General features: G+C 32.2%; 1 protein-coding gene across 1 annotated transcript; it reads right to left on the bottom strand.

The window, feature by feature from the left end:
* Positions 1 to 1,361: 1,361 nt before the first annotated feature.
* Positions 1,362 to 27,801, bottom strand: LOC126884533 (BRISC and BRCA1-A complex member 2-like). Its single transcript, XM_050650490.1, has 5 exons — positions 27,572 to 27,801; positions 27,200 to 27,516; positions 15,758 to 15,939; positions 11,872 to 12,266; positions 1,362 to 3,848 (listed from the first exon to the last, which is right to left on the bottom strand). The coding sequence occupies exons 1-5, from the start codon at positions 27,666 to 27,668 to the stop codon at positions 3,661 to 3,663; spliced, it is 1,179 nt and encodes a 392-aa protein (XP_050506447.1). The 5' UTR covers positions 27,669 to 27,801; the 3' UTR covers positions 1,362 to 3,660.

Raw genomic sequence — 27,801 nt, 5'->3', positions numbered from 1 at the left:
TAGAGCGTTTTAAATGAGTTTCTTTGTTTTCGGTTACTTCTGTATTTACATTTGGTAATTTTGACTCAGTATGTTGTGAAAAGGTGCTTTGGTGTGATGATGTGGTTGGAGCTTGATTAGATTGGGACATTTCAGGTTGGTTAATCGTACTGGTAAGGGTTTGCGTAGGAATCGATGCTGTTGCTGTTTCTGCAGCCGAATCGGCTACAGTTGTAGTATTTGAAGTTGTAGAACTTAGTGGAGTTTGTTGTGTCGCAGATATATTTGTAGGTTCGGTGCAGGTTGCTGCCACGTGTCCTGGTTTTTTGTATTTGAAGCAGACGTTTCCATCTTGAGAAAAGAATATTGTGTAGTTTGTGTTTTCGAATGCTAATGTTTTGGCGCTTGGGATGGTTAAATTGTGAGGGCTAACATATACACGCCATCGAAAGCTTAGGATATGGCTGTACTCGGGAAGATTTGCGCTGATTTTTAGAAATGTTATGGGAGATACAAGATGTAGACAGATTTTTTGCAGTTCTTTTTCAAGAACATGGTGTGGAATGGACGGGCATACATTTGACATAACAATTCTTTCAGCATGTGTTATAAGTCGTCTAGCCTTTAAAAGCTCTCCTCGGATAGTGATTTGGCCATAGTTATCTAAAAACTCATCTAGGATATTTTTGTTCGCAAGGTACATGCAAACTCGGTTGTTGGAAAGGCGGGAGGCGAAAATGATATTTTTAGGTTGAATAATATTACCAAGAGGGATTAGGTAGTCATGAAGTGGAGTATTTCCGATTGCACTGAAGACTAGTGCTTGGTCTTTTAAATGAAATTTAAATTGATTTGTCACTGCTGAGTAGCTCTTCGGTGAAATTTGGTTTTGTTGAGATTGTTGATCCATGCTTGCTTCGGTGGAGATCATTTTAAAAGAACAGGTATCACCCGCAAGTGTGAGTGCGGTCCTGTCCCCCTATTGGGAACCGGCTCCAGTTGTGTCAGTATAAATCGCAATAAAATTGAAAATGTGTTTAAAAATGTTACTGGTATATACAATTGTATATTATAATACAATAAAATATTTATTATTTCAAAAATTTACGTGAAAAGTAGATAATATGCCGTATATCACTTACTGCTTTTTTGTATGTATCACATTCACAAAAACTTAACTTATATATAAATATACTTTAATTTATATTTACTTGTTGAAAGGATAAATTTTCTGCTAATTGCTTTTTGATAACTACCTAGCTCGTCTTCAATACGATGTTAACGGTACGAAGGTTCAAACTCTTCTCCTTTCGTTGGTGTTGCAAATACCTAAATGTATATTTACCAATTCTGAAAGGATATTAAGAATAACAGGGGGGCGATTTCAGTAATAAACTTTAATACAAAATGTTTACATTTACAAAATAATACTATACTGTTCGAATTAATTGGGACAAACATGATTTTCTGCTCTGGGTTAGTATGTGATTACCAGTGATATCCCGAATTGCCTCAAAACCGGTTATAGCTGCCTGGAGACGCTGTGACAGGCCGCCTTGGTCCACAGGTCAGTTGTGAGCCTTTCTGGGGTGGTTACAATGTTGTTTTAGGTACTTGTAACACGTGTTACTTTTGCTTTTTCAAAGATGGTTACTACTGCGAAACCTGCTAAAGTAATCGCTCTTAATGCATCTACGTCTACGACTGACAGAGGTATAGATACGGCAGTTGGTTTAGAAAAATCAAGTGTTTCAAGAATGTTAACCACTTTTCAATATTTCGGATCATCGTATCCAAAAAGAAAAGGAAAATGTGAGCGCAAATGAAAAATAACTTGAACAACATAAAATTCTAATAATAGGAAACTAAATCCGAACACAGACCTTCAAAGTGATTTATTGGATTATGATGTTGACGTGAGTACCTCAATTGTACGGAAATGACTTCTGAAAGTTGGCCGAAAGAAGAAAGGCGAAGAAAAAACAATTTCTAACACAGAAAATGATGAAAAAAAGCTCAGCGTGGACCAAAAAATACCGATATGGACTGTTGACGACTGAAAAAAAGTGATTTTCAGTGATGAATTACATTTATTTGTGAGGTATATACGGATTTAAATCAAAGTGAAGGTGGACCTCTGCGAAGAGATCATATCCAACAGACTACAAAATAATCTTCTAAACAGTTTTTTTGGGTTTTTTTTTTTAACAAATGACACTGAAAGTTTAGTTCCTTAAAGGCATGATGAATTCTGCTAAATATATTGAAATATTACGCAGAACAATTGTTTCATTCATGGAAATTTTCGACAGAACATTTAAACGTAACTTGGCTTCTTGTTGCAATTCGAAATTGGTCCAGACTTTGATGCGGGAAATAAAAGTAAAAGTGCTTGGTTGGCCTCGTAATTCACCAGACCTAAATCCCATTGAGAACTTCTGGCATATTCTCAAGAAACCTAGTTAAGATGAATTGCACTAGATAAGAAAAATTGATAACAATGACTGGAGAGGGAATGCCTAGATGTGTAAGGTCACTTCTGCTAAACGAGGACAAATTTCGTACTAATATATAGATTGTTCAGTCTACTTATGGTACGTAATGCTTAACCCGCCATTACACGCGCTATGAGGGAATCCCTCACCATATTTGTTTATAAGCAATGAAATTGTGTAAACTAATACGATAACCTTAAGCACCCAGGAATGCCTTAAGCATGGTTCATGAGAGGGTATGAAAAAGTTATAGAATATTTCAGGCGGTCAGTGTGCTGTGTGATAGTTGAAAGAAGAGACATCCCTCTTCAAGTGAGGGAATTCCTCACTGCGCGTGCAATCACCGTGAAATCACGTTTCTGTTATCTCAAAGAAACTTTTAGGTTTTTATTTAATATTTAGGTTGGTTTAATTAAAATATTATTGTTTGGATTAGGTTAGGAACAGTGGCACACCGAGGGGGGGTTTGGGGGTTAAAATCCCACCCAGAGCATATAGAAATATATATAAAAGAAGGTAGGAAAATGTAACTTGTCTTTCACAAATAATACAAAAAACTTTCGGTGCCCAAGCAAACCCCCCTCCCCCCCCCAGAGGAAAATTCTAGGTGCGCCACTGGTTAAGAACCCATTTTTAAATTTACCTATTCTAATTGGGAAATAAGCCACAATATTTAACTTGAAAAATTGATTTTATTGACGTTTCGAATTCCACCTCGGACGTCGTTATCAAAATATAAAATATTAATAGTTAATTACATAAATGCCATAAAGAAATAGCTTCAGAACAGTTGTTAATTTTAATTTGTATTTTTAGTAAAATTAATTCGCGTAAAGAACGTTAACTTCTTCAGTGGCTTGCTGAAATTGAAAATTAAGAAAACTTGCTTTTGATCTATATTATTTTTACTTTTGTTTTGTTAAATTAATAAAAAAAATTGGTTTACGAGACTTTCTATAATATGTGAGTACAACCCATTTTATATTTATACATGTTGACATTCATTCTTTCTCGAAATAAGTCGAATTTATGTAGGTGAGGGCGACGCTCATGCAACGCGTGCAACCACGTCACAATAGAAGACGCGTGTAACGGCGGGTTAAAAGCTAAGGTTATAAAAATTTGTTTTTTATTTGTCTATTCATTCGAACAGCACAGTATACATATATTATATAAAATATTATAATTAATGTCTATGATTCTTGAACATTAGAACGGCGTCGTGCAAGAACTCTATTAAATGTTCCACATTAACTTCTGGCTTCAACGTGGGGTTATAGGGATATTTGGTAAGAGTGGTACTGCATGCTTTTGATTCCGGACAATACACTGATGACAGTACTACAGTAGGTTTTTCTATAGGGTATTTCTGACCTGAAAGGGAAACGAATGAAAATTTAATTTTAACGAAGTTTATAATATGTACTATTTATAATTTATACAGTCAATTTGAAAAGGTACCACCCTCTATAATTTGGCCCTTATACACGTCACCCTTAAACACGTCAAATTGATTTGTGAGTGGGACATTTTATACACCAGTTTTCCACTAAATTACATCAACCCCCAAGCGGGCAGACAATACCTCCAAAATCTTTAAAGGAAAAGGGGGTTCAGTGATACCTCACTTCAAAGGTCGTTTAACTGCCTTTTCAAAAATACCACGTACATATTTCATTTTAGTACTTTTGGAAAAATCTGGGACTCAATACTCCAAAAAAAATTTTGGAGTTCTGAACTCGATACCTACTTAATATACCGGGTGTCCACTTATATTTTCCCCCATTTTAACTGCCTATAACTTCTAAACGGCTCAAGATAGAAATACGTGGTTTTCGCTGAAATGTTTTATTTTAGTAAAAGTTTTGTCTGAATGGACTGAATTTTTTATATCGCTTTCAAATACGAAAAGAAAAATTTGGGATTTTTGAAAAAAACGTTGTTGACTTTTTTTTAATGGAACACCCAGTATATTTTTTGTAAATTGAAAGGTCATTCACCTATCCAGCGATATAAAGTTTTTCAAAATCGGTTGTCAAATCACTGAGTAATTAATTTTTAAAATGAGAGGTGCAAAGTGGATATCACATTTAGGTATGTGATTTCCACATTGCATCTCTCATTTTAAAAATTAATTGCTCAGTCAGTTGACCACCGATTTTAAAAAAATTTATATCGTTGGATAGGGAAATGACCGTTTTTTCAAGTTTTTAGGTAAATGACCATTTTTTATGTCGCTTTTAAATAAAAAATGGCCGATTTTTGGAAAAAAAATACGTTGTTGACTTTTTTTATTGAAACACCCAGTATATTTTTTTGTAGCTTGAAAAAACGGTCATTTACCTATCCAGCGATATTAAACTTTTTAAAATCTGTTGTCAAATGACTGAGCAAATAATTTTTAAAATGAAAGATGCAATGTGGAACTCACATAACATAATATCATTTTGCTTAGTTTTATGTTATTTAGGTATGTGATATCCACGTTGCACAGCTCATTTTAAAAATTAATTACTCAGTGATTTGACAACCGATTTTGAAAAACTTTATATCGCTGGATAGGTGAAGGACCTTTCTTTCAATTTCCAAAAAAATATACTGGGTGTTCCATTAAAAAAAAGTCAACAACGCTTTTTTCAAAAATCCGCCATTTTTCTTTTCGTATTTGAAAGCGATATAAAAAATTCAATCCATTCAGACAAAACTTTTCCTAAAATAAAACATTTCATCGAAAACCGCATATTTCTATCTTAAGCCGTTTAGAAGTTATAGGCAGTTAACATGGGGGAAAATATAAGTGGACACCCGGTATTTACGGCTTTACTTGATTTTTCCAAAAATACTCCAGTGTCCAAAAAAAAAATCAATTTGGAGTTCAATACTACAAAAGAAATTTGGAATTCTGAGCTCGATACTTATCCTTAAGGTTTTATTGATTCTTCCAAAAGTACTGAAAACAAATACAACGTATGTGATATTGTATTTTTGAAAAGGCAGTTGAACGACCTTTAAAATGAGGTATCACTCAACCCCCTTTCCATTAAAGATTTTGGGGGTTGTATCCGCCCCCTCTAGAGGGTTGCTGCTGGTAAAGCAGCTAGCTTGTTTATTGTCTTACAAAATCTAATCGTATGTATCTCATATAATCTATTGCACTTGCAGTTTTTTATTATAAATATTTTTACAATCAAGATGCAGTAGAAATAAACAAACCAAGACACGTTAAATGCTACTAGGATCACTCCCAAATCATAATTTACAATGTATATACATTGTAAATCCCAAATCATGATTTCCAAAGTTTATACATTGTAAATTATGATTCGGGAGTGCTCCCAGTAGCATTTAACGTGTCTTGGTTTGTTTATTTCTACTGCATTTTGATTGTAAATTTAGTGTAGTAATTTTACCCATCACCATGCGATGAGGGATCCAATCAATTGCCATCTACAGTCCACCCAATTTTTCAAAATTTTAGAATCAACAACTTTATCAAAGTAACAATGCTTTATATTATTTTTCTTAATAAAGTAACCAATGTTCTTGTCAATTTTGCGAAAGAAAGTACTGATGAAGTAGTAAATAATACAAAAGCAATATTCTACCAACATTTTTAAGGTTAGTCGTTAATAATTCCTTTCAAACTATACACAGATTTTATTTTTAAACACCTTATTTATTTTATATAATAATTAAACTTAATATCAAATTAAATAATATTTATGTTTCATTCTTCTTCTATGAAGAATAATATTTATGTTTCATCCGTTCCGGATGATGGCGATCATCATGGCTATCTTGATTTCGTTTACCGCAGCGCGGAACAGTGCAGTGGTAGTCGTGTTATATCTTCTTCTTCTTAACGTGCCCTATCAAGTCCCCTTGACGTTGGCGATTAACATGGCGAAACTGTCTCTGTCTCGAGCTATTCTAAATAGGTGTTCTGCTTTCTTTATTCCTGTCTACTCCCGGATATTCTTCAACCAAGAGGCCTGCTTTCTACCAATTCCTCTGCGTCCTTCGATTTTACCCATCATAATAAGTTGAAGAATATTATACCGGTTTCCCCTTACTACGTGTCCAAAATAGGCCATCTTTCTATATTTGATATTATCAAGCAGCTCGCGGGTAGCATTTGCTTTCTTAAGGACTGCCACATTTGTCAGCATAGCCGTCCATGGTATTTTCAGTATACGTCTGTGCAGCCACATTTCAAAGGCCTCCAAACGGTTAATGGTGGATATTTTTAATGTCCATGCTTCGACACCATTTAAGAGGACTGACCAAATGTAGCATTTAATCATGCGCTTTCGAAGTTGAAGTTGCAAGGTATCATTACAGAAGAATGACCTCATTTTTAAAAATGTCGTGCGGGCTATCTCGATTCTACATTTTATCTCTTTATCTGGATCTAGTTGTTCAGTAATATGGCAACCAAGATATTTAAAACTGGGTACTCTTTGAATTACTGGGTACCATCAACATATAACCGTGAATCTTGATGGGCCAAACGGCTAAATACCATGTATTTTGTTTTTGAACAGTTTATATTTAGGCCAAACTCTCTTCCCACTGTGTCAATGGCATTTAAAAGGAGTTGTAATCCATTTATATATCACTTAAAATAACTGTATCGTCTGCATATCTGATTGTATTTATCAGAATTCCATTAACTTTCACACCCCATTCCAAATTATGCCGCGCTTCCTTAAATATTATATCTGAATATAAATTGAATAACAGTGGGGACAGTATACAACCCTGTCTGACACCTCTTTGTATTTTGCATATTTCTGTTGATTTTCGATTTATGTAAGCTGTCGCTGTTTGACGCCAGTATACTTTTTCTATGATTCGTACATCTTGACTATCAACTCCTTTATCATTTAATATTTTAATTAATTTGTGGTGTTGTACTCATTCAAAGGCCTTCTCATAGTCAATAAATACAGCAAAGACATCTTTCCTTTGATCTCGGCATTTCTGCAATAACACATTTAGTGCAAAGAGTGCGTCCCGGGTTTCCAGTCCATTTCTGAAGCCAAATTGTGTTTCATCCTGGTCTTCTTCACATTTATCTCTGATTCTACTGTGAATGATACGTAGAAAGATTTTCAAAGTGTGGCTCATAAGGCTTATCATTCTATAATCGCTACAGTTTTTTGGACGTTGTTTTTTGGTAGGGTTATGAATTCGGACTTTAACCAATCTTCAGGGATATCACCAGTCGAATAAACATCATTGAAAAGTTTGACTAGTATTCCAATGTTTTCCTCATTTATGAGCTTTAACATTTCTGTAGGTATGTTGTCGGGACCAACGGCTTTCTTGTTTTTTGCCAATTTTATAGCATGTAGTATTTCTGATTTCAGTATTTCTGGTCCTTCACCTTCATCTAAAGTCTCCAGTTCTTCGGGTCTATCATCATTATACAGTTCATTTATATAATTATACCAGGTAGTTCGAATTTCGTGTTCGTCTATTATCATTTTTCCCGACTAATCGGTTATAGTATGTGGAGTTTTCTTATGATAAAGACCAGCTACTTCTCTAACTTTTTTAAACATATTAAACGTATCATGTTTTTCATTCAACTTTTCTAATTCCTTGCATTTATCCTCCATCCATTTTTCTTTAGAGACATTTATCTTTTGTTTAATTAGTTTCTGTTTTTCTTTGTATTCTGTTTTGTTATCTTTCAGTTTTCTTCTCTGCTCCATCAATTCCAGGATTTCATCAGTCATCCATTGTTGTTTTTTGTGCCTCTGCATCGTTGTTGTATATTTTTCCATTACTTTCCAGGTGAGATCTTTAAACGTGTTCCATATTTCTGTATTGTTTTCATTTGTTGAATTCTTTAGCTGATTATTCAAGTCATTTTATATTAGCGTTTTATTGGATGCTGATATATGTAATTTTGGTGTTTTGGGGCTTTCTTTGACTTTTTTTAGCTTCACTTGGATGTCAGCTATTAGAGGATTATGGTCTCAAACGATATCTGCGTGTTATATCACTTTCGTAAATTTTGAAGCCAGGAAATGCGTCTTCTTCCCGGTCCTCTTTTACCATTTACCTTCCCTTGGAGAATCAGTTGGAGAAGGCCGTAACGTTCTTGATTTCTCATTACATGTCCGAGATATTCTATTTTTTTTTGTTTATTATTATGTTTCATTAATAATTTAAAATAATTCAATAAACCGCTAACGCCATCTGCTAACATATGAATAATGCATATCTTGTTTGTTTTGAAAGAACTGTCAAAGTCAAAATAAATATATAAGATAATTTGTGTAAAATCTAAGAATAAATAAATAATAAAATTCCTTTATTCTATTTTTAAAATATTATTTTAATATAATGCACCTATATATGTAATTTGTTTAAAATATAAATAATAAAAATATTAGACTAAGTTTTCAATCTAATAGCACATAAAACAACATCAAAAAATGTTACTCTACATTCTACCAGATTGAAAACAATGGGAACCTTCTCTGGTTACACCTCCGAGGCTTCTACAATTTGCAAGCCATAAAGGATGCTGATACTAAGGAAGATGAGGGAATTTTACAATTTATAATTCACGTCCCATCTACCCATCGCGGTAAAGTTCCAACAAGAATGGTTCCCTTCGTACTCCAATCAGAGTAAACATGTAAATCAAAAATGAATAAACCATTTTCAATTTCATTGGTTTATTAGTTAAAATTATAAGCATGTACTTAAAATATATTATCAGTTACTAAAATATTCATCCACAGAATAAAACGTATTTTGTAATATAAAATCAATTTAAATATTTTCAAATTCTTATTTTACCACACCAATTCCACCCACTAGGCATGCGTGAAGTTGGTGTGTCGTTTACACGTTCATGCATTTGCACCAACCTCATATAACCATCCAGATTTTACTCAAGTCAAATTTTGTGACTTGTGCAAGTCAACAATTTCCGTTTTCACGCTCAAATTTGCATGTACAAGTCAATTGGCGCAAGTTGCATGAGCGTGAAAACATACCTGAATGTGCAATGAATGGGCTCACGAAGCTTGTACCAGTCCAGAAAAAGATGTTTTTGTTTGCGATTTTTGCAATTCCTAGATATACTTATGTTCTTGTAAAATTACCGAATATGATTTAATTTTTTATTTAGCAGCTGTCACTCTTTGGAGATACTTAGAACTATTTATTAATGAAATATTGCAACTCTAAACACTTATGTTTTGATGTTATCGCTATAAAAATAATTGGTATTCCATATATGCCGACTTTACTCTACAATTTTTCACGGTTTTTGCTGTAAATTTTAAAGAGCCTCTTGGATTGACATAAATTTGGCATACGCATAGCTAACATATCAAAGAAAAAAGTGATATTATGCCGATGTGTGCTTTTGCCCTGAGGGTGAGTTTCATCCCCTCTCGGGGGTGAAAAAATGTATGTCACAAATAAGTCCGGAAATGGATAAACTGACACTAATTTTAAGCAACGTGAAATATCCAAAAAATTAAGTATTTTTGGAGAAAACTAATTACAAGTTTTTTAAAGTGTTTAAAAAAGCTTTATTTCTGTTTTTATAAAAAAAGTTTCTAGCATCAAATGTAAGCAAGTTACGCTCAAAATAAAGTTGATCACTTTTGTTTTGGCAAAAAAAACTTAATGAAATTAATCGTTACCGCTTCACAAGTTATTTTAACTATGTTGTGTTTATATGATATGTAAGTTTCATCAATTCAAAGTGCTTATTTTTGAAAAAAATTGGTTTTAAAGTAAAACTTTTTTGAAAAAACAGCTTTTTTTTAAATAACTTAAAAATTGTGATACCAAAAATCTCAAAGAATAAAAAAAGTCGGCTTTGCTTTTCTGCATATTTTGTATTTTTTTGTTTTTCTGTGAGACAAAAATTGGTTAAAAGTTGGTGTTTCTAAATTTGCATACACTCGTGATTAGTGACTTGTTCAAGCCCTTTTAACTACAGCCCTTTCAAAAATAAGCACTTTGAACCGATGAAACTTACAGATCATATAAACAATACATACACGAGTAAAGAAACTTGTGAAGTGGTAACGATTAAGTTCATGCTAATTAAGGGGTGATTTTCCCAATTTTTTTACAAAGAAAAAAGGGACCAACTTTATTTTGAGTATAAGTAACTTGTTTACTTTTGATGTTAGAATTTTTTTTTATAAAACAAAAATAAAACTTTTCTTAAACACTTTAAAAAAGTTGTAATGAGTTTTCCCAAAAAGTGCTTCATTTTTTGGTTATTTCACGTTAAAATATTCGATCTGGAATTTGATAAATATGAACCTATTTTCCATTAGCTTATAACTCTGCTTATACTAGGTTAGAGACCTAATATATATACCATTTTTTCGCTTTTTTACAGGCTATATTTTTGCTAAGAATGTTTTTTTTTTCGACAAAATACTTACTTTTTAAGTTATTTGCGAAAAACCGTCTAAAAACGTGGTTATTTTGTTGAAAAATGAACATAGTCGCAAATAACTCGAAATGTTTTGACTTGGTGAAAAAACTCTATAGAACAAAAGTTGCTTAGAATTAGTCAGTTTATCCCTTTCCGGACTTATTTTGGACATATATATTTTTTCACCCCCGGAAAGGGGTGAAACTCACCCCCAGGGCAAAAGCACACATCGACACAATATTACTTTTTTTCTTTGACTTGTTAGCTATGTGTATGCCAAATTTCATGTCATTTAGAGGTTTTGCAATATTTTACCGTTAAAGAAGGTACTATATCCGGGATATAAAAACATATAATGACATTTTATAAAGTCATTTAATGGTTACATATCGACAAATGGACCGGACGGACTACGTGACTTGCCGCATTAGGCTTTTATAAGATTAGATTCTGTCCAAATGCGCAAATAAAGAAAAATGATACCACATAGGAAATGAAAATATTGATCTTTGTCCTGACAATAGTGGTTATTTTGACAAATACCGTATTTATTGCCGCGATAGTGTATTTATAACGGGTCTACCCCAAAATCCCGAAGCCAAAATCCCGACAGCCACAATCCCGACAGCCACAATCCCGACGGCCAAAATCCCGACACGCCAGAATACCGACAGGCCAGAATCCCGACAGGTTTGACAAGTTTCTTTTAACATATAATTACATTTATTTCTTGTTTTTGTTTATGGCCATCTGTTTTTTATTTTTTGTTACTAAACAAAAGTATCTTGTATTAAAAGTATTAAACAAAAGTCGGAATTTTTACTTATGCGAGGATTGTTGCATGTCGGGATTTTGGCCTGTCCGGATTCTGGCGTGTCGGTGTTTTGGCCGTCGGGATTGTGGCTGTCGGGATTGTGGCTGTCGGGATTTTGGGCTGCACCGATTTATAACATAGAAAAAACTACTCACCTATTGTAACTGTCACCAAACAGTTATAGTCATCCAAATTATAAAGAAAAACAGCCTTATTGTAAGTGAGTACATCATATTCAATAATACTTCTAAAACATGCTGCTGCTAAATTAGTAATAAAAATTTTCTTCAATTTAAAATGATCGGCAACTTGCTGCAATCGTGTATCTAGAGTCTTAGAAACCAGTGAGACAACGTCCGACAGTGAACTATCTTTCTTAAAATCTGTATTATTGAATCGGAACCCTCCTAATACTTGTTCTAATCTAGGAGATAGCTGAATGGAGTGGGTAGAGCGAGAACCATCTAGCTTGGCGATTGTGACCAAATGTGCAAAATCATCTCCTTGATTGTACAGCACATGATCTAATAAGTTGGATCCCTTGTATATGCTAAAAATGAAGATTGAGTGGTAATGGGTGCAACATAAATTATTAACAAATACAGTAGACTCCCTCTATAACGAGAACTGAAATTACCTCGACTAATTACCTCGTTACAAGCGGATCTCGTTATATCAGACACCAATAATATTGAAATGTTTTGATGAACAATGAGACTTCACCATCGTAAATTGTAAATTTCCTACAATATTCAATATCGGTCGATACACAGGAAGAGCTTTATTACAGGCGGCGGAGTTTATTACCTCACTGGCCTCGATAATAACGCAGATGTTGGGCATTTCTATATACAAGCAGTTGAGGTATTTATTTTTAGCCATTGTTACGCGAAAAAGAGGTAAAGAAACATATTTTTCGATTTCATTTTTCCTTGTTGTAACCAAATATGTCTCGTTATAGAGAGTTATAGTTCAATAGGAATTTCATGGGACACTTAATGTACCTCGTTATAAGCGAAACCTCAAAATATCCGTGTTCGTTATAGAGAGAGACCTCTATACTATTATTTTAACTCAATAATAACTATCGTCACTACAACATACATTTTCAATCAATTTTTTCTCTCTTTAAGCCGGATTTTGTTACAACAGTGACGTGGATGGGACGGGGCACGTTGAAGAATCTTCTGATATGAAAAGCATTGGCTGGTTTATCTTATAACGGAAAGGGGCGACACCGGAAAGTGCCAAAGACGTGCGATTTCTATTGTTCTGCGCGCCGTGGCGTCCACGACCCGGTGTAACATAAATTAGCCTTTAGGGTGTAATCTTTGTATTCTATATTTTATCGATAAATAATTTTTAGTAAATGACTTGGAGTAATTGATGATTGAAAATTATTTAAATGGTCCATATTTCCTCCCAGTTCCCAGGTCCTCCTAGCTCCCAAAGCTAGGACAAATAATCCGCGGACAAAAAATCCCCACAAATTATCCCTGGACAAAAAATTCCCAGACAGAAAATCCCCACAAATAATCCACGGACAAAAAATCACCACAAAAATCCCGGACAAATAATCCCCACAAATTGTTAAGGACAAAATATCCCCACAAAAAATCCCGGACAAATAATCCCCAAAAAATAATGATTAACAATTAAAATTAAGCATGAATTTTAATTTCGATTACCAAATTTCGAATTCCAATTGTAAGTTTTTTGGCTGTGGGAATCATATTGTAATTATTCGCTTAAATCTTTTGCTCACTCTGCTTTGAATAACTATGTTAAAACATTGCCTATTCGTGATGTTAACTGCTGATTTTAAAAACGATAATCTTGATTGTAATGCAAAAAACCTGTTTCTTTTTGTAAATTTAACGTCAAAAATATTTAGTCATCGTCATCAACAATGGCGTTATAACTCTTCGAGAGTTCTTTCCGCGTTTACTATTGCCTTTCATGTGTTTGTCGGTTCTGTGCCATTGTTTTACTCCCATTTTCTCCAGATCTTCTCTGACTGCATCTTTCCACCTTTTTCTAGGCCGTTCTACAGACAGATCTTCTCCTATCTGGCCTATGCCCATAAATTTGTTCCCTAAAGCACCAAAAGAGTCAAAATAATCGAAAAGCTTTGTATAACTTTCCTCACGATGCGTGGTTCTGACATTGGAATTGAAATTAGTGGAAATTTCAATTGTTTTGATACGTATAAACTCTTATACTCTTATACTGATATATCTGCTCTTATGCACTGAGGCTGAAAAACATTTGCGTCAATTGCATTCACAAAATTGGATCCCAGATCATCAGTTCGGATTTCGACAAAGCCATTCAACAATACAACAATGCCATCGCATAGTCAACGCCATCAACCAGTCACTTGAAAACCAACAGTACTTCACAGCGGCCTTTATAGACACCAGTCAGGCTTTTGACAAAGTCTGGCATCCAGGCTTGTTATGCAAAATAAAAAGAATTCTTCCGAGTTACTACAACCTACTGAAAACCTACTTACACGAACGGCAGTTTAAAGTAAAAGTTAATGAAGAAGTCTCAGAATACAAGCCTATTAACTCTGGCGTACCACAACGGAGCATACTAGGGCTATTATTGTACATAATATATACATATGACTTGCCTACAAATGATAAAACAACCATCGGGACATTTGCAGATGACACTGCTATTTTTGCCAAGCATGACGATCCTATTGCAGCAACACAAAATCTCCAAGAGCATCTAAACTCACTTGAAATATGGCTGAAGAAGTGGAAGTTTAAGGTAAACGAAACAAAATCACCCCATATAACATTCACTCTCCGGACTGGAACATGCCCACCGGTAACCATCAATCAAATAAAAATACCACAAAGTAATCAAGTCAAATATCTAGGGCTACACTTTGACAGTAAACTCAACTGGAAACACCCTATAACAAAGAAAAGAATGCAACTTGACCTAAAAACCAAAGAACTTTACTGGCTCATCGGAAGAAAATCCCACCTTTCAATAGAAAACAAATTGCTAATATATGTATAAAGCAGTGATAAAGCCAATCTGGACTTATGGCATTGAACTGTGGGGCTGTGCTAGGAAATCCAATACCGTGATTATCCAGAGAGCGCAATCAAAGATACTTCGAGCAATAGTTAATGCACCATGGTATGTATCAAACCAAACTCTACACACTGATCTAAAAATTCCATATGTAACCGAAGTCATCCGAGAAAACAACAGAAAACACCACAACAAACTAGAAGACCATCCTAATCCATTACTTCATCCATTACTGCAACATGTCCACAATAGAAGACTCGGAAGAAGCTGGCCATCCGACCTAAGAGGTAACTGAGGAAACATCGCTGGATTTTTACCTCTCCACGTCACCACATTTACAATAATTAATTTAATGTAAGACCAACAAATTGACTTATAGATGTTTGTTTTATATCTGATTGTCAATAAAGGGAGATAAAAAAAATTGCATTCTTCAATATTTCTTGGGGAGTTTTTGTCCGGGATTTTTTGTGGGAATATTTTGTCGAAAAAAATTTGTGGGGATTATTTGTCCGGGATTTTTTGTGGTGATTTTTTGTCCGGGGATTATTTGTGGGGATTTTTTGTCCAGGGATAATTTGTGGGGATTTTTTGTTCGGGATTATTTGTCCGGACCCCCCTCCCACAATGACTAACAGGCGAATACTACCTTAGTTTCCAATCCTTAGGTTACCTAAGGAATTATTTTACAGGTGAGACAACATTTACTAGTTCATACAAGGTAGTGCACCAGGCCAATTTAGCATTAATGTATGTAATCACTTAGATACTGTATATCCAAATAATAGAAAGGTAGGAGGGTACAAAACATTGTCCTGCTTTATCGCCGGATTTAAATACCCTATATTTTTGCATTTTAGATTTTCCAAATGCAATAACATTTCAAACAAAAGATGCCTTGTGAATAATTATCTTCTGAACAATAATGTATCACTACTCTTGTAAATGCATACACAATTCAATACTGTAATGTGATATACTTACATCGGTTGTACATATTCTGGCAGAGAAGAGCAATCTACCTTAAGGCAGATCAAAAAATGTAAAGTGTTACCATCTACACTAACTTCAATATCCTGAGGCGATATACCTTCTGTACCCTTTGTTAGAATTTTGAACTCCTCAGAGTAGCGGGAATAGATATTGTCAAGATGTAATTTCTCTATCTAAAAATCAGATTAAAATATGCATCAATGTTGTTTAACGGAGGCTCTGTGATGTTTTGGGGTGGAATTTCCCTGATAGTAATATGGATTTGGTGTCTACGTGGAGGCTAATTAAATAGCGAGACGTACATTACACATATTTTTTTTCTCTGAACACTCTATTCATTTCGCGCTATACAGGGTGTTTCATTGGGAAACGGAAATACTTTAATGGTGAATAGAGGTCACCGAGGCGGTTCTAGATATACTACATTTTTTGCCCTACCGACTTTTATAACCCAGTTACAGGGTGTTTTATAGATTTTGCTCATTTCTTTTCTAAGCCATAACTTTAAAACCACCCTGTATATTTTTTTGATATTTGGTACACATATGTCTCATTCAAAACCCAAACGACCTACATACTAATCATTGGAAAAACCCAGGTCCGGATTACCAAAAAGTTATAAAGTAATTGTGACCTTAAAACAACATCCTGTATATTGAAATTTTGAAAATCTGTTTGCATATTTGAAAAGAGCACAAAAATTAAGTTTATTTATTCGCTTCATTTTTTCGGCCAGACAATTTTTTGACTTTAATTTTGAAATTATATTGAATTTTTTAAGAATTCTGACATTAAAAAGCAGGTATTATTAACTTTTAATTATAAATTATTAAAGTTAATGAATAAACACTCATTTTAAAAATAATCAATAATTATTTACCACATTGGAACAACTCAATTACTAATGACAAGAATAATCCAGGTCCGGATTAACAAAAAAATATAGAGTAATTGTGACCTTGAACCAACTCCCTGTATATTGAAATTTTGAAAATTTGTCTGCCCATTTTAAAAGAGCATAAAAATTGGGATTAAAGATTCATTTTAATTTTTTGCGCAGATGATTTTTTTCTTTCCTTATTGGCTTTGGATTACTTGATCCATTCAGCCACGATATATACTAAATTACTGTTTGCTACAATATTCCAAATATAATAAGATTACGTACATATGCGCACATATAATACTTATGCACGCACATACATACATAGGTAGATACTGAAATCAATAAAAAGCAAAAAAAACCAAAAAGGGGGGGTGGAAACATTAAATTGACCGGCAGGTATACCCTTCATTCATGGCCCTAACCAACTTAAATTAATTTACAAATAATGAAATTAACAAAAAAACTAAATGCTAATACTTAATACTAATAAATATATATAAGTTTTTTTTAACACAGCGCTAAGGCTTCAACCCGGTTCGACACCGCGGAGGTTTAGACCTTCTTTGTGTTTTTAATCTCTTTCTCTTTTTTATTTTATAATTTATTATACTTTTTTATTTATTTTTTTTTGTTTTTTTTTTCTTTTTTGTTTTTTGTTTCTTTTTAATATTTTTTGTTATTTTTTGTTTTCTTTTTCTTGTTTTTTTTAAATTTTTTGTATACATTTTTTTTAAATTTTTTCAATATAAATGTTTATTCAATTTTATTCTTATTACCTCCCTGTAAAAATTTTACAGGGAGACAATATTACAAAAGTATAAACATAAAACAAACAATAATTATTACTAAACACATTCAACTGGACTCATTCAGTGCAAGTTAAATTTTCCTCTTAGTCCTTTTTAAAAACTCCCAGATGATTTGTTTAATCTTAGAATTTCGACGAGACAAATATAAAAGAGAAGCATTATTTTGTGGGAAAGGTATTTGTTCTTGAATCAGATTGTGCATCAAATACTAAACTGCATCATCATTATGTTTGCATTCAAACAACCAATGATTAATGTCATCAATATATCCATTGCAATCGCAAAGATCCGATTCGGATAGGTTAAATCGATAGAGGTATGTGTTGACAGTGGCATGATTAAAGAGACATCTAATAAACATGGAATATATATTTCTATTGGGATAACTTCTGAGCGCAAAAGGCTCAGTAGGTAAAATAGGATGAATTTTGGTGTAGAGATTGTTGCTTCGATTGCAGAAAGCGTACCACTCAATATCCCAATTTTCTTTCAGACTTTTCTTGCGAGTAGCTGTTAGATCGCTTCTATCTAGCCAAGTTATTTCCGATCCTTTTAAGATTGCCTCTTTAGCAAAAAAATCTGCTTTCATGTTACCGGAAATAAACAACACCCTGTATATTGAAATTTTGAAAATCTGTTTGCATATTTGAAAAGAGCACAAAAATTAAGTTTATTGGTTCGCTTCATTTTTTCGTCCAGACAATTTTTTGACTTTAATTTTGAAATTATATTGAATTTTTTAAGAATACTGACATTAAAAAGCAGGTATTATTAACTTTTAATTATAAATTATTAAAGTTAATGAATAAACACTCATTTTAAAAATAATCAATAAGTATTTACCACACTGGAACGACTCAATTACTAATGACAAGAATAATCCAGGTCCGGATTAACAAAAAAATATAGAGTAATTGTGACCTTGAACCAACTCCCTGTATATTGAAATTTTGAAAATTTGTCTGCCCATTTTAAAAGAGCATAAAAATTGGGATTAAAGGTTCATTTTAATTTTTTTGCGCAGATGATTTAATTACATCAATTTTGAAATTATATTGAAATTTTAAAGAACTCTGAGATTAAAAACCAGGTATTATTAACTTTTAATAATTTAATGTTAATGAATCAATACTTATTTTAAAAATACTTAATACTTATTTACTACGCTGGCTTCATGGATTCTCTGGATTTGTAGTTGTATGCACATCATTAAAAATTAAAATTGCGAGAATTGGGATATTTTAATGATTTAGCAAAGAACTAAAAAAACAACTATATCTAATAAAAAAAATTGTTTAAACAATTCAACAATTTAACATAAATTAAAAATATTTGAACTATAACAGTTGCTCAAAATGTCCGCCATTTTGTTCGATGCATTTCCTTGCTCGTTTTAAAAGATTTCGAATCGATTTTCTAATTACATTGTTTTTAATTTTTCTGGCAGCTTCTTGTCACCTTGACAGAATTAATCAATATGATTTCAAAATTGCCGTAATTAAATTATCTGCGCAAAAATTTGACATGCACCTTTTAACGCAGTTTTTTATTCTCTTTTAAAATACGCAAACAAATTTTCAAAATTTCAATATACAGGGTGTTGTTTCAAGGTCACAATTACTTTATTATTTTTTATGTTAATCCTGACCTGAAATTTTCTTGTGATTAGTAATTGGGTCGTTCCAATGTGATAAATAAGTATTGATTATTTTTAAAATGAGTATTCATTAAGTTTAATAATTTGAGTTTGAGTAATTTGTTTCGGTTGAAACACATGTTAAATTACAAAACCTTCTATTTTCTTTGTTTCTAAAGATATCAGACACATTAAAAAAACAAAATGTTCACAAAACATAAGAATACAACAAGATTCCGATGTATACTCAGATTTGTACCTCGTCCTCTCTACAGGGTGTTTCAATACATAAGAAAAACATTTCTTTTCTTCCACCCGGTATAAGTACAAAAAAGAAGTTTGAGTAAATTTTTGCACATACCAAAGAAATATTTAAATAATAAAAAAAATTAGCGGAATCCGTTAATCCGTTCACGAAAAAATTAACTATGAAAATGAGCATACATTTGCTATATCCCTAACTTATGCCTCGCAGTATATTTGCCACCTACAGCTAAATTTCAATTTTTTTTTAATTTTAGAAAAAGTCAGTTTGTTAGACTGACGTTATCAAAAGTCTTAAATTTTTTCACGTTATCTGCAGAAGGTTATTACATTGACAGTACATATCAATAATATTACATATCGAAGTATGTTTCCTCAGAAGAGAAGCCAAAAGACTGTACCAATTTCTAAATCATTATTAATATTAGGAAGTATAAACTCACTCTCTATAAAGTCACTCTTTACATAGAATATTTATTATGAAACCCTTGCTTGATATTATGGTTTGCAAGTATTCTTTATAATATTAATGAAAAAGCTTTTTTAATATTAATGAAAACCTAAAATAACCAAAGAATATGAAATAATAAACACAATAAAAATAAGAAGAAAGTTACAATATCTCGGGCAGCGATATGAAATGCTAAGTAGGGTGGTTCGAAAAAAACTTTTTTTTTTATTTCAGATTGCTATAGTGCACAAAAGTTGCCATTGATATAGACGTGAAAAAGCACTAATTATTATTTTTTTATTAATTTGTCTTTTGGTCGCGCACTGCCATCCAAGTTGGCAAAAAATTGTGAAAAACCTTAATTTTTCATATTTTTCTTAAGCAGGCCAGATGGTTCTAATTGCGTTTCTATATCATGAATTAACTACTGCAAGTATGTAAAACCAATAATATACATATATGCACTTTCATATCCTCCGGTCGTGCAACATAATACAAAATGTTAGTAGTTTTTGCAAAATTTCAAAGTTTAACTGTTTAGTACATTTTAATCATACGACTTTTAGAGATGCTATAGTTTAATTCTTTTACAATATTATATTTAAAATTCAAGCATATAAGATAAATTTTGATAATGGGTCTATTGAATAAAAAGAAGTATTTGCTTTTACTTACATTTCTTTAATCATTTATTCCATTATTATTAAGTAAATTACTTAAATACGAGGAAGTAAAAGCAAATACTTATTTTTATTCAATAGACCCATTCAAGTGGAATTCGGTCACGCAGCTTCATCAAAAACAGCAGACTAGCGAGAGGTGAGGCAAAAGTGACGAATGCCAGCGAAGCGCGCACAGCCACAAATAGAGATACATGTGGGAAAACCTCTACAATGGCCTATTTGTCTTCTCCATTACAACGAACTGCTATTCCGCCACTTTTTCCAACACTTAGATGGAAATACAAGCGAGAGAGAGAGAGAAAATATATTGTTTCTAAAAATGAGTTTACATTTTTATAAAACACAACAAACACAGTACAAGATACATTAAAATACTAACTATAAAACTTCCATAATAAAAAAAAGCTATCAATTAGCGCAACTGTCCTCAAAAACAACAGGCCCAATAGGATATTCAGGACCGATTGGAAAGGTCCTACCTGATTGTGAAAGACTACCAGTTGATTTTAATCCTATCAATTGTGAGATTCCAAAAGTTGACCAGCGTATTCTTCACAAGGACAAATTGTACTTGCTTGAGATATCAGAAGTCGTCAAGTCAGGACATTGTTAGTCTTGTCCTGACAAGTCAGGAGTCAGTGTACCAGTGTTCCATTTGATAATTTCGTAATACTCTTTAGCTTCAAAGTTTTGGGTTTGGTAGTTTAAAGATTCTGATATGAGTCACTTTCAGATATTGCTTGCTTTGCCTCCATGATATGCCTGAAGCTTAGCTCTCGGATATGGTTTCTTTCATCAGTTACCATAGCCAAAATTAAATTTTCGGGATGGGCAAAGTAAGCATTCCGTTGTAAAACAGGATCAACAACTTGAAGAAGCTCTTCTGGTAAGTACCCTGTAGATCAGAGGTTCCCAACCAGTGTGCCGCGGCACACTGGTGTGCTCTGAAGTCCCTGTAGGTGTGCCGCGAAATTTGATTATACTCACTATCATTATAGAGATTATTTACTTAAATATGCCGTGGCTGAACCAGTTTTTAAGTTAGTGTGCCTCAAGCTAAAAAAGGTTGGAAACCGCTGCTGTAGATTCAATGATTTTGTAAAAATGTTAAGCCCCATCTGTGAATTTGTGGTTTATTTTTATGGCCAACCACATAGGCATATAACATTTGAAAATGGATGTGACAATCTCTCTCAGATTTTCAGAAGGTCTTGACATACTGATGTAGAAATGTAAAACTCGGTTTGCAGTAGTAAGCCATCTTGAATGTGACATTGGGCCAGGATCACATACTACAAAGCCTTCTGAACAATGTCCTGACTTAATGACTTCTGATATCTCAAGAAGTACAATTGGTCCTTGCTAAGAATACACTTGTCAACTTTTGGAATCTCACAATCAATAGGATTAAAATCAACAAGTAGAAATCTTTCACAATCAGGTAGGGCCTTTCCAATCGGTCCGGAATATCCTATTGGACCTGTTGTATTTCCATCTAAGTGTTGGAAAATGTGGCAGAATAGCAGTCCGTTGTAATGAAGAGAAGACAAATACTCCATTGTAGAGGTCTTCCCACATGTATCTCTATCTGTGGCTGTGTGCGCTTCGCTGGCATTCGTCACTTTCGCCTTGTGTCTGGGTTGTCTGCTGTTTTTGACGAAGCTGCGGGACCGAATTCCACTTGAATATCAAATTTATCTTATGCTTGGATTTTAAATATATTATTGTAATATGTATAATTAAACTATAGCATCTCTAAAAGTCATATGATTAAATTGTACTAAACAGTCAAACTTTGAAATTTTGGAAAAACTACTAATTTTACTCATTTTGTATTATGTTGCACGACCGGAAGATATGAAACAAATGTTTAATAAGATAGATAGATATTTATTCATTTAAATAGGTTACCCTAATATACAATCAATGTAGAGAATATATATTACAAATAATTTACAAAATCGGATATAACTAAGCAACATCAAATGAAATTGAAACAAACTTTAAATAAATTTTACAACATATAATACCCCCACCCATAAAATTAACATAATAAAGTATTACATCACTTGTTTCTAATATACAGCTTAAGTTTGGTTTTAAAAGATTTTAGTGACATCGTATTTTTTAATTCACCCGGTAGAGCGTTAAACTCATTAAAACCCCTGAATACTAATGAATTCATCGTCATTCTATAATTTGTTTTTGCTATGTAAATATTCCCCATATTTCTTGTAGAATAATCATGCACATTTTTAATGTACACTATAAACTGCTTAAAGTAATCTGGAGCTATATTATTAAGTATTTTATAAACCAAAATCATTGTATAATAATACAGTTTCTCTTCAATTGTGAACCAATTTAAAACCTGTAGCATATATGATACAGGTGTAAGTCGATTTGTTTTCAATATAATTCTCATGCCACGATTTTGTAGTTTTTGTAGTTGATTGAGTTTATTTAACTTAAACATATACAATATAGTTGCGCAGTACTCAAAATGTGGCTGAATAATTGAATTAAAAACTGTAATTTTAGCTTGAGTCGATATATTTTGTGATATTCGGCTAAAAAAATATAGTTTTTTCGTTATTTTACGGACAAGATAATCAAAATGATGATCAAAATTCAAACAACTATCAATCTGAAACCCCAAATATTTAACACATCTTACAATAGCAATCTTTTCATTTTTTACTTGTAGCAGAATGTTATCAGTATTTAATTGGCTATATTTGTGTTTTGTTGTAAAGATCATTGCTTTAGTTTTGGAAATATTTAATTTTAATTTATTTGATGCCAAGTATTTAGCCATCTTTTCTAATGTATTATTCATTTTTTGAATCGCTACTTCAAGGTTAGTCACTACAAGCTACAAAAGTATCATCCGCAAAAAGATTAATAAATTCACTTTCTACATATAGGTCTATGTCATTTAGATACAATATAAATAAGAGAGGCCCCAATACGCTGCCTTGTGGTACCCCAACATTGATATAATGTTCAGAGGATAATGCCCCATTAAAAAGTACTATCTGCTTCCTATCACTAAGATAATCACTTAGCCATTTGTGTACTTTACCTACAAACCCATAATTTTGTAGTTTTGTTAGGAGTATTTGGCGATCAATGGTTTCAAAGGCTCTTTTAAAATCAAGAAAAACACCTACTATGTATCGGTTTTTATCAATATCGTTTTTAAGTTTACAGAGAGTCAATTGTAAAGCTGAGTCACATGAATGTTTCTGTCAAAAACCGGACTGATTATTTATTAAAATTGAATTGTTTCCCACATGTTCTAGTAGTTGGTCATAAACTGATATCTTTAATATTTTTTCAATTGAGAGTAATGTGTTAATGGGCCTAAATTCACTAGCTTTATTTGTATTCAAAATCTTCTGAATAGGAACAATTGTACTCACTTTCAAAAGTGTAGGAATTCTACCTGTCATTAGAGAAGTGTTTATAAAATTCAGTATAACGTGACCAATTGATTCAAAAATTTCCCTCACCATCCTTGAATTTAATATTTCATGTATGGAGAACTTGTTCTCCATACTATAAACTATTTTACGTAAGTCTAACATTGACAGTGGTTTAAATTCACTCAAATTTAAATATAAATTATTATTGGTATTGGTCCAGGAATTTATTGAATCAATATTTTCGACAATATTTGTTATACTCCTGACAAAATATTTGTTAAAATTTTCTGCAATCTCCAAACGTTCTCTTAATACATTATCCTCCGCATCTATATCAAAACATACACAGCTAGGAATATCAAAGTTTTTAACATTAATTAAATTTTTTAATGTTTTCCACATTTTGTTTGGATCATTTTTAAACCTATCAATTTTCTCCAGATAATACTTATCTTTTTTAGCTTCTAATGAATTAACGACATGGTTTCTATGAGTTTTAAACAATAACCATTTATTTTGTTTCTCATTTTCCCGGCAATTTTTGAACTCCTTATATGTTTTATCACGAATTATAATTTGATTAAACACCTCATTATCAAACCATGGTATATTTGATTTATATTTACAGGATTGAATAGGCACAGTATTATTAATTTCTTTTTCGCAATTAGTTAATTTCATGAAAGATAGTGTCAATATTTGTTGTATTTAAGTTCCAATTAACCATCATTAAGTTAGTTTTAATAGTGTTTAAATTGTTTTCATTTATATTTCTATATTTTTTTATGATACTGTCAGTACTTAGCTGTTGTATTAAATAAATTGAGAGAAATAATAGAATGGTCAGTTACTTTTGGACAATCATGCACATTTACTGAAATATTATTTTGGTTTGTTAAAACAAAGTCGACTAATGTTTTACTGGTTTCGGTAATGCGAGTTGGTTTTGTTACAAGCTGATTTAAGCCATATATTGAAACTAGTTTTTTAAACTTTATAGTATAAAAACTATCACTAAGAAAATCAAGATTAAAATCACCTACTAATACACACTTATTATTCCTAGACAATACACTATCGCATATTTCTTCAAAATCTTCCAAAAATTTCGCATCTGAACTTGATGGCGAGTGGTAAAGACATCCAACAATCCAAGTGGAAGAAATTAAATTTATCCTTATAAATCTACACCAGTAATTACCATGTAAGACAAATCGTCTCTTCGCATGAAAAGTATACAATCTCCAAATTTTTACGAAATTGAGTTGAGTATATAGAAACGCTCAGTGTCATCAATATTTTCTCTGGAATAGTGACAATCAATCGTAATTCAAGAAATATCCGCTAGGGAGCGCATTGGTTAGTTTTAAATTGGAAGGATTGTGCATCTCTTTCTCTCTAAAACGGTACAATCTTTAGTTGTGTTCATGATCGAGGAAGTTCGCACGCTGTTTCACTTAAAGAGTATACAAAACCAAAAATGTCAACTTGAAGGTAAAGCTTTGTGTTTCATTAATAGTATATAATTTCGAATTTATTTAACTTTTCTCATAATATTTTCAAACATTCTTCTATTTAAAATCATGTAATTTTGAAATTGTATAGTTTTCGTGAAAAAATTTACTGGAATATGATGTAATCTTTATCAGTGTAATAGTATATTTCCGTAATTGTATACTGTTTCAGATACATTTTCAGAGCAAAAGAAAAATGGTTTATTGGGTTTACTGCAAAAGAAAACCATTCCAGGTTATCATCTTGGATTCTATGAAAATCTTTGAAAAACTTTCCTGTTCCTTTTAATTTGTTTTTACTTGATTGATTGTTTGTATTTAATAGTAAATGTGATTTTGTTAAATAAAGGGTTTTGCCTTCGGTGCACCCATTTCTAAGACTAAATTTCATTGTAAGGTTTGTGCCATATTACCTGCTATTTGTTATAATATTTTTGAGAATAAAAATTTGCTTATAAGCCTAGTTTTTCATTGAACATACCCTATTTTATCATAATAGTACTTTTTAAACATCTCTATAATAATGGAAATTAATAATATTTTCTCTAAAAAAGTAGCAAAATTCAAAACATCTTATTTAAAAAAAATTTGTTTTATTATTATTATTTATATGGTTGAAATATTTTCATGTTGTTTCGGCATATAAAAGATACAACTAATACAAACTAAAACAAAAACCTGCCAATGTTTATTGTGGAAAATTTTATTTACAGATAAATCTTAAAAATGCTCTCCTGAAAAGTTTGTAAATTTTGAGATTGTACAGTTTTCATCCGAATGGATGAAATGACAACATAAGAAAATTCATAATTATTCTGAATACATAACAATACACCACCAGTGTACCTACTATTTGAATCACATCTAATACATTTATAATTTTCTATCATGATCTCTTTATTATATATGTATATCTTGCGTGGTTCTTGCTTCACTTAACAAAATTAATTTTGGGTTATAGTTTGCAATGCTTGTTCTTATTTGATCAATATTTTTTAAAACGCTTTGTGCATTTAAATATATAATATCGGTATTAAAAAGTAAATTAGGGTCTGCATTTAGTTTTTTTGATTAATTGAAGTTGAATTGCTAACAGTATTTGGTTTATTATTTATAAATTTAGGGACAATGGTAGGCCTATTCTTAATATAAGTGCATATACATTGAATTTACATACTTTTAGTAGTTAATTCATGATATAGGAAAGCAATTAAAACCATCCGGCCTGCTTAAAAAATATGAAAAATTAAGGTTTTTCACAACTTTTTGCTAACTTTGATGGCATTGCGCGACCAGAAGAAAAATTAATAAAAAAATAATAATTAGTGCTTTTTTACGTCTATATCAATGGCAACTTTTGTGCACTATAGCGATCTGAAATAAAAAAAAGTTTTTTTCGAACCACCCTAATGCTAAGCCTGATAATAAAGGAAGAGATAAGAGAAGGAAGGAATATAGGAAGAAGGAGAGTGTCATGGTTGAATAATTTAAGGGACTGGTTTAAATGCAGATCTATAGAACTATTCAGAGCAGCGGTATGTAGAGTAAAGATAGTGATGATGGGAATAGATAACTACATAATCAAGTATATTCAAATGGGAAATAAGCCACAATTTTACCTAAAAATGATTTTATTAACGTTTCGACGCCCAAGTCGGGTGTCGTTGTCAAAATATTTCCCATTTGAATATACTTGATTATAAAAATGCCACAAGAAAATAGCTTCAGAACAACGATAACTACATATAAAAAAACTTGATACCTGGTGTTTCTTATACAAAGTCAAAAACTCATTAAGAATCTGTGCTAGAGCTTTGGGATTTTTTAAATTCCAATTCGTCCAACTAGGAACAACTTCAGAAAGCGTGTCAATATCTGGGTAACTTAAAAACTCTTCATCGTTAAAAATAAAATCTGGAGCGAAGTAGAAATCTTCTGGATCAAATATAACTTCCCATCTTAATCGTTTTCCTGCATAAGGAACTTTTAAAATGAAGTGGTAATTGTTGAGAGCGTTTTCTTCAACATTGTTTCTAACTTGGTTTATTGTAATATCATTTAAATTTATGGGAAGAAAACCTAAAATCATCATTTTGATAAAAATAAATAAAATGAATCATTCAATAATATTTACCCACTGTACTTCTTAAGCATAATTCCTCTATGTTCTTTCTAAGACAAGCGGGAAATGTGCTTAGAATATTATCTGTATTGTTCAATATTTCACTCATTTCTATGCCTATAATAAACTACATAACAATAAAAAATTATTGGAGTAATTATTGGAGTTATAAAAAATCAAAAACTTGTTGAGATTTTGAGATAGGTAAGGTTAGTTTGACATAGTTGACACTTTGGGTATTG

Source organism: Diabrotica virgifera, chromosome 5 (genome assembly GCF_917563875.1).
Source record: "Diabrotica virgifera virgifera chromosome 5, PGI_DIABVI_V3a".
NCBI classification, from domain to species: domain Eukaryota; kingdom Metazoa; phylum Arthropoda; class Insecta; order Coleoptera; family Chrysomelidae; genus Diabrotica; species Diabrotica virgifera.
Note: the sequence above shows the minus strand (reverse complement) of the source record. Positions and strands in the feature narration are given on the sequence as shown.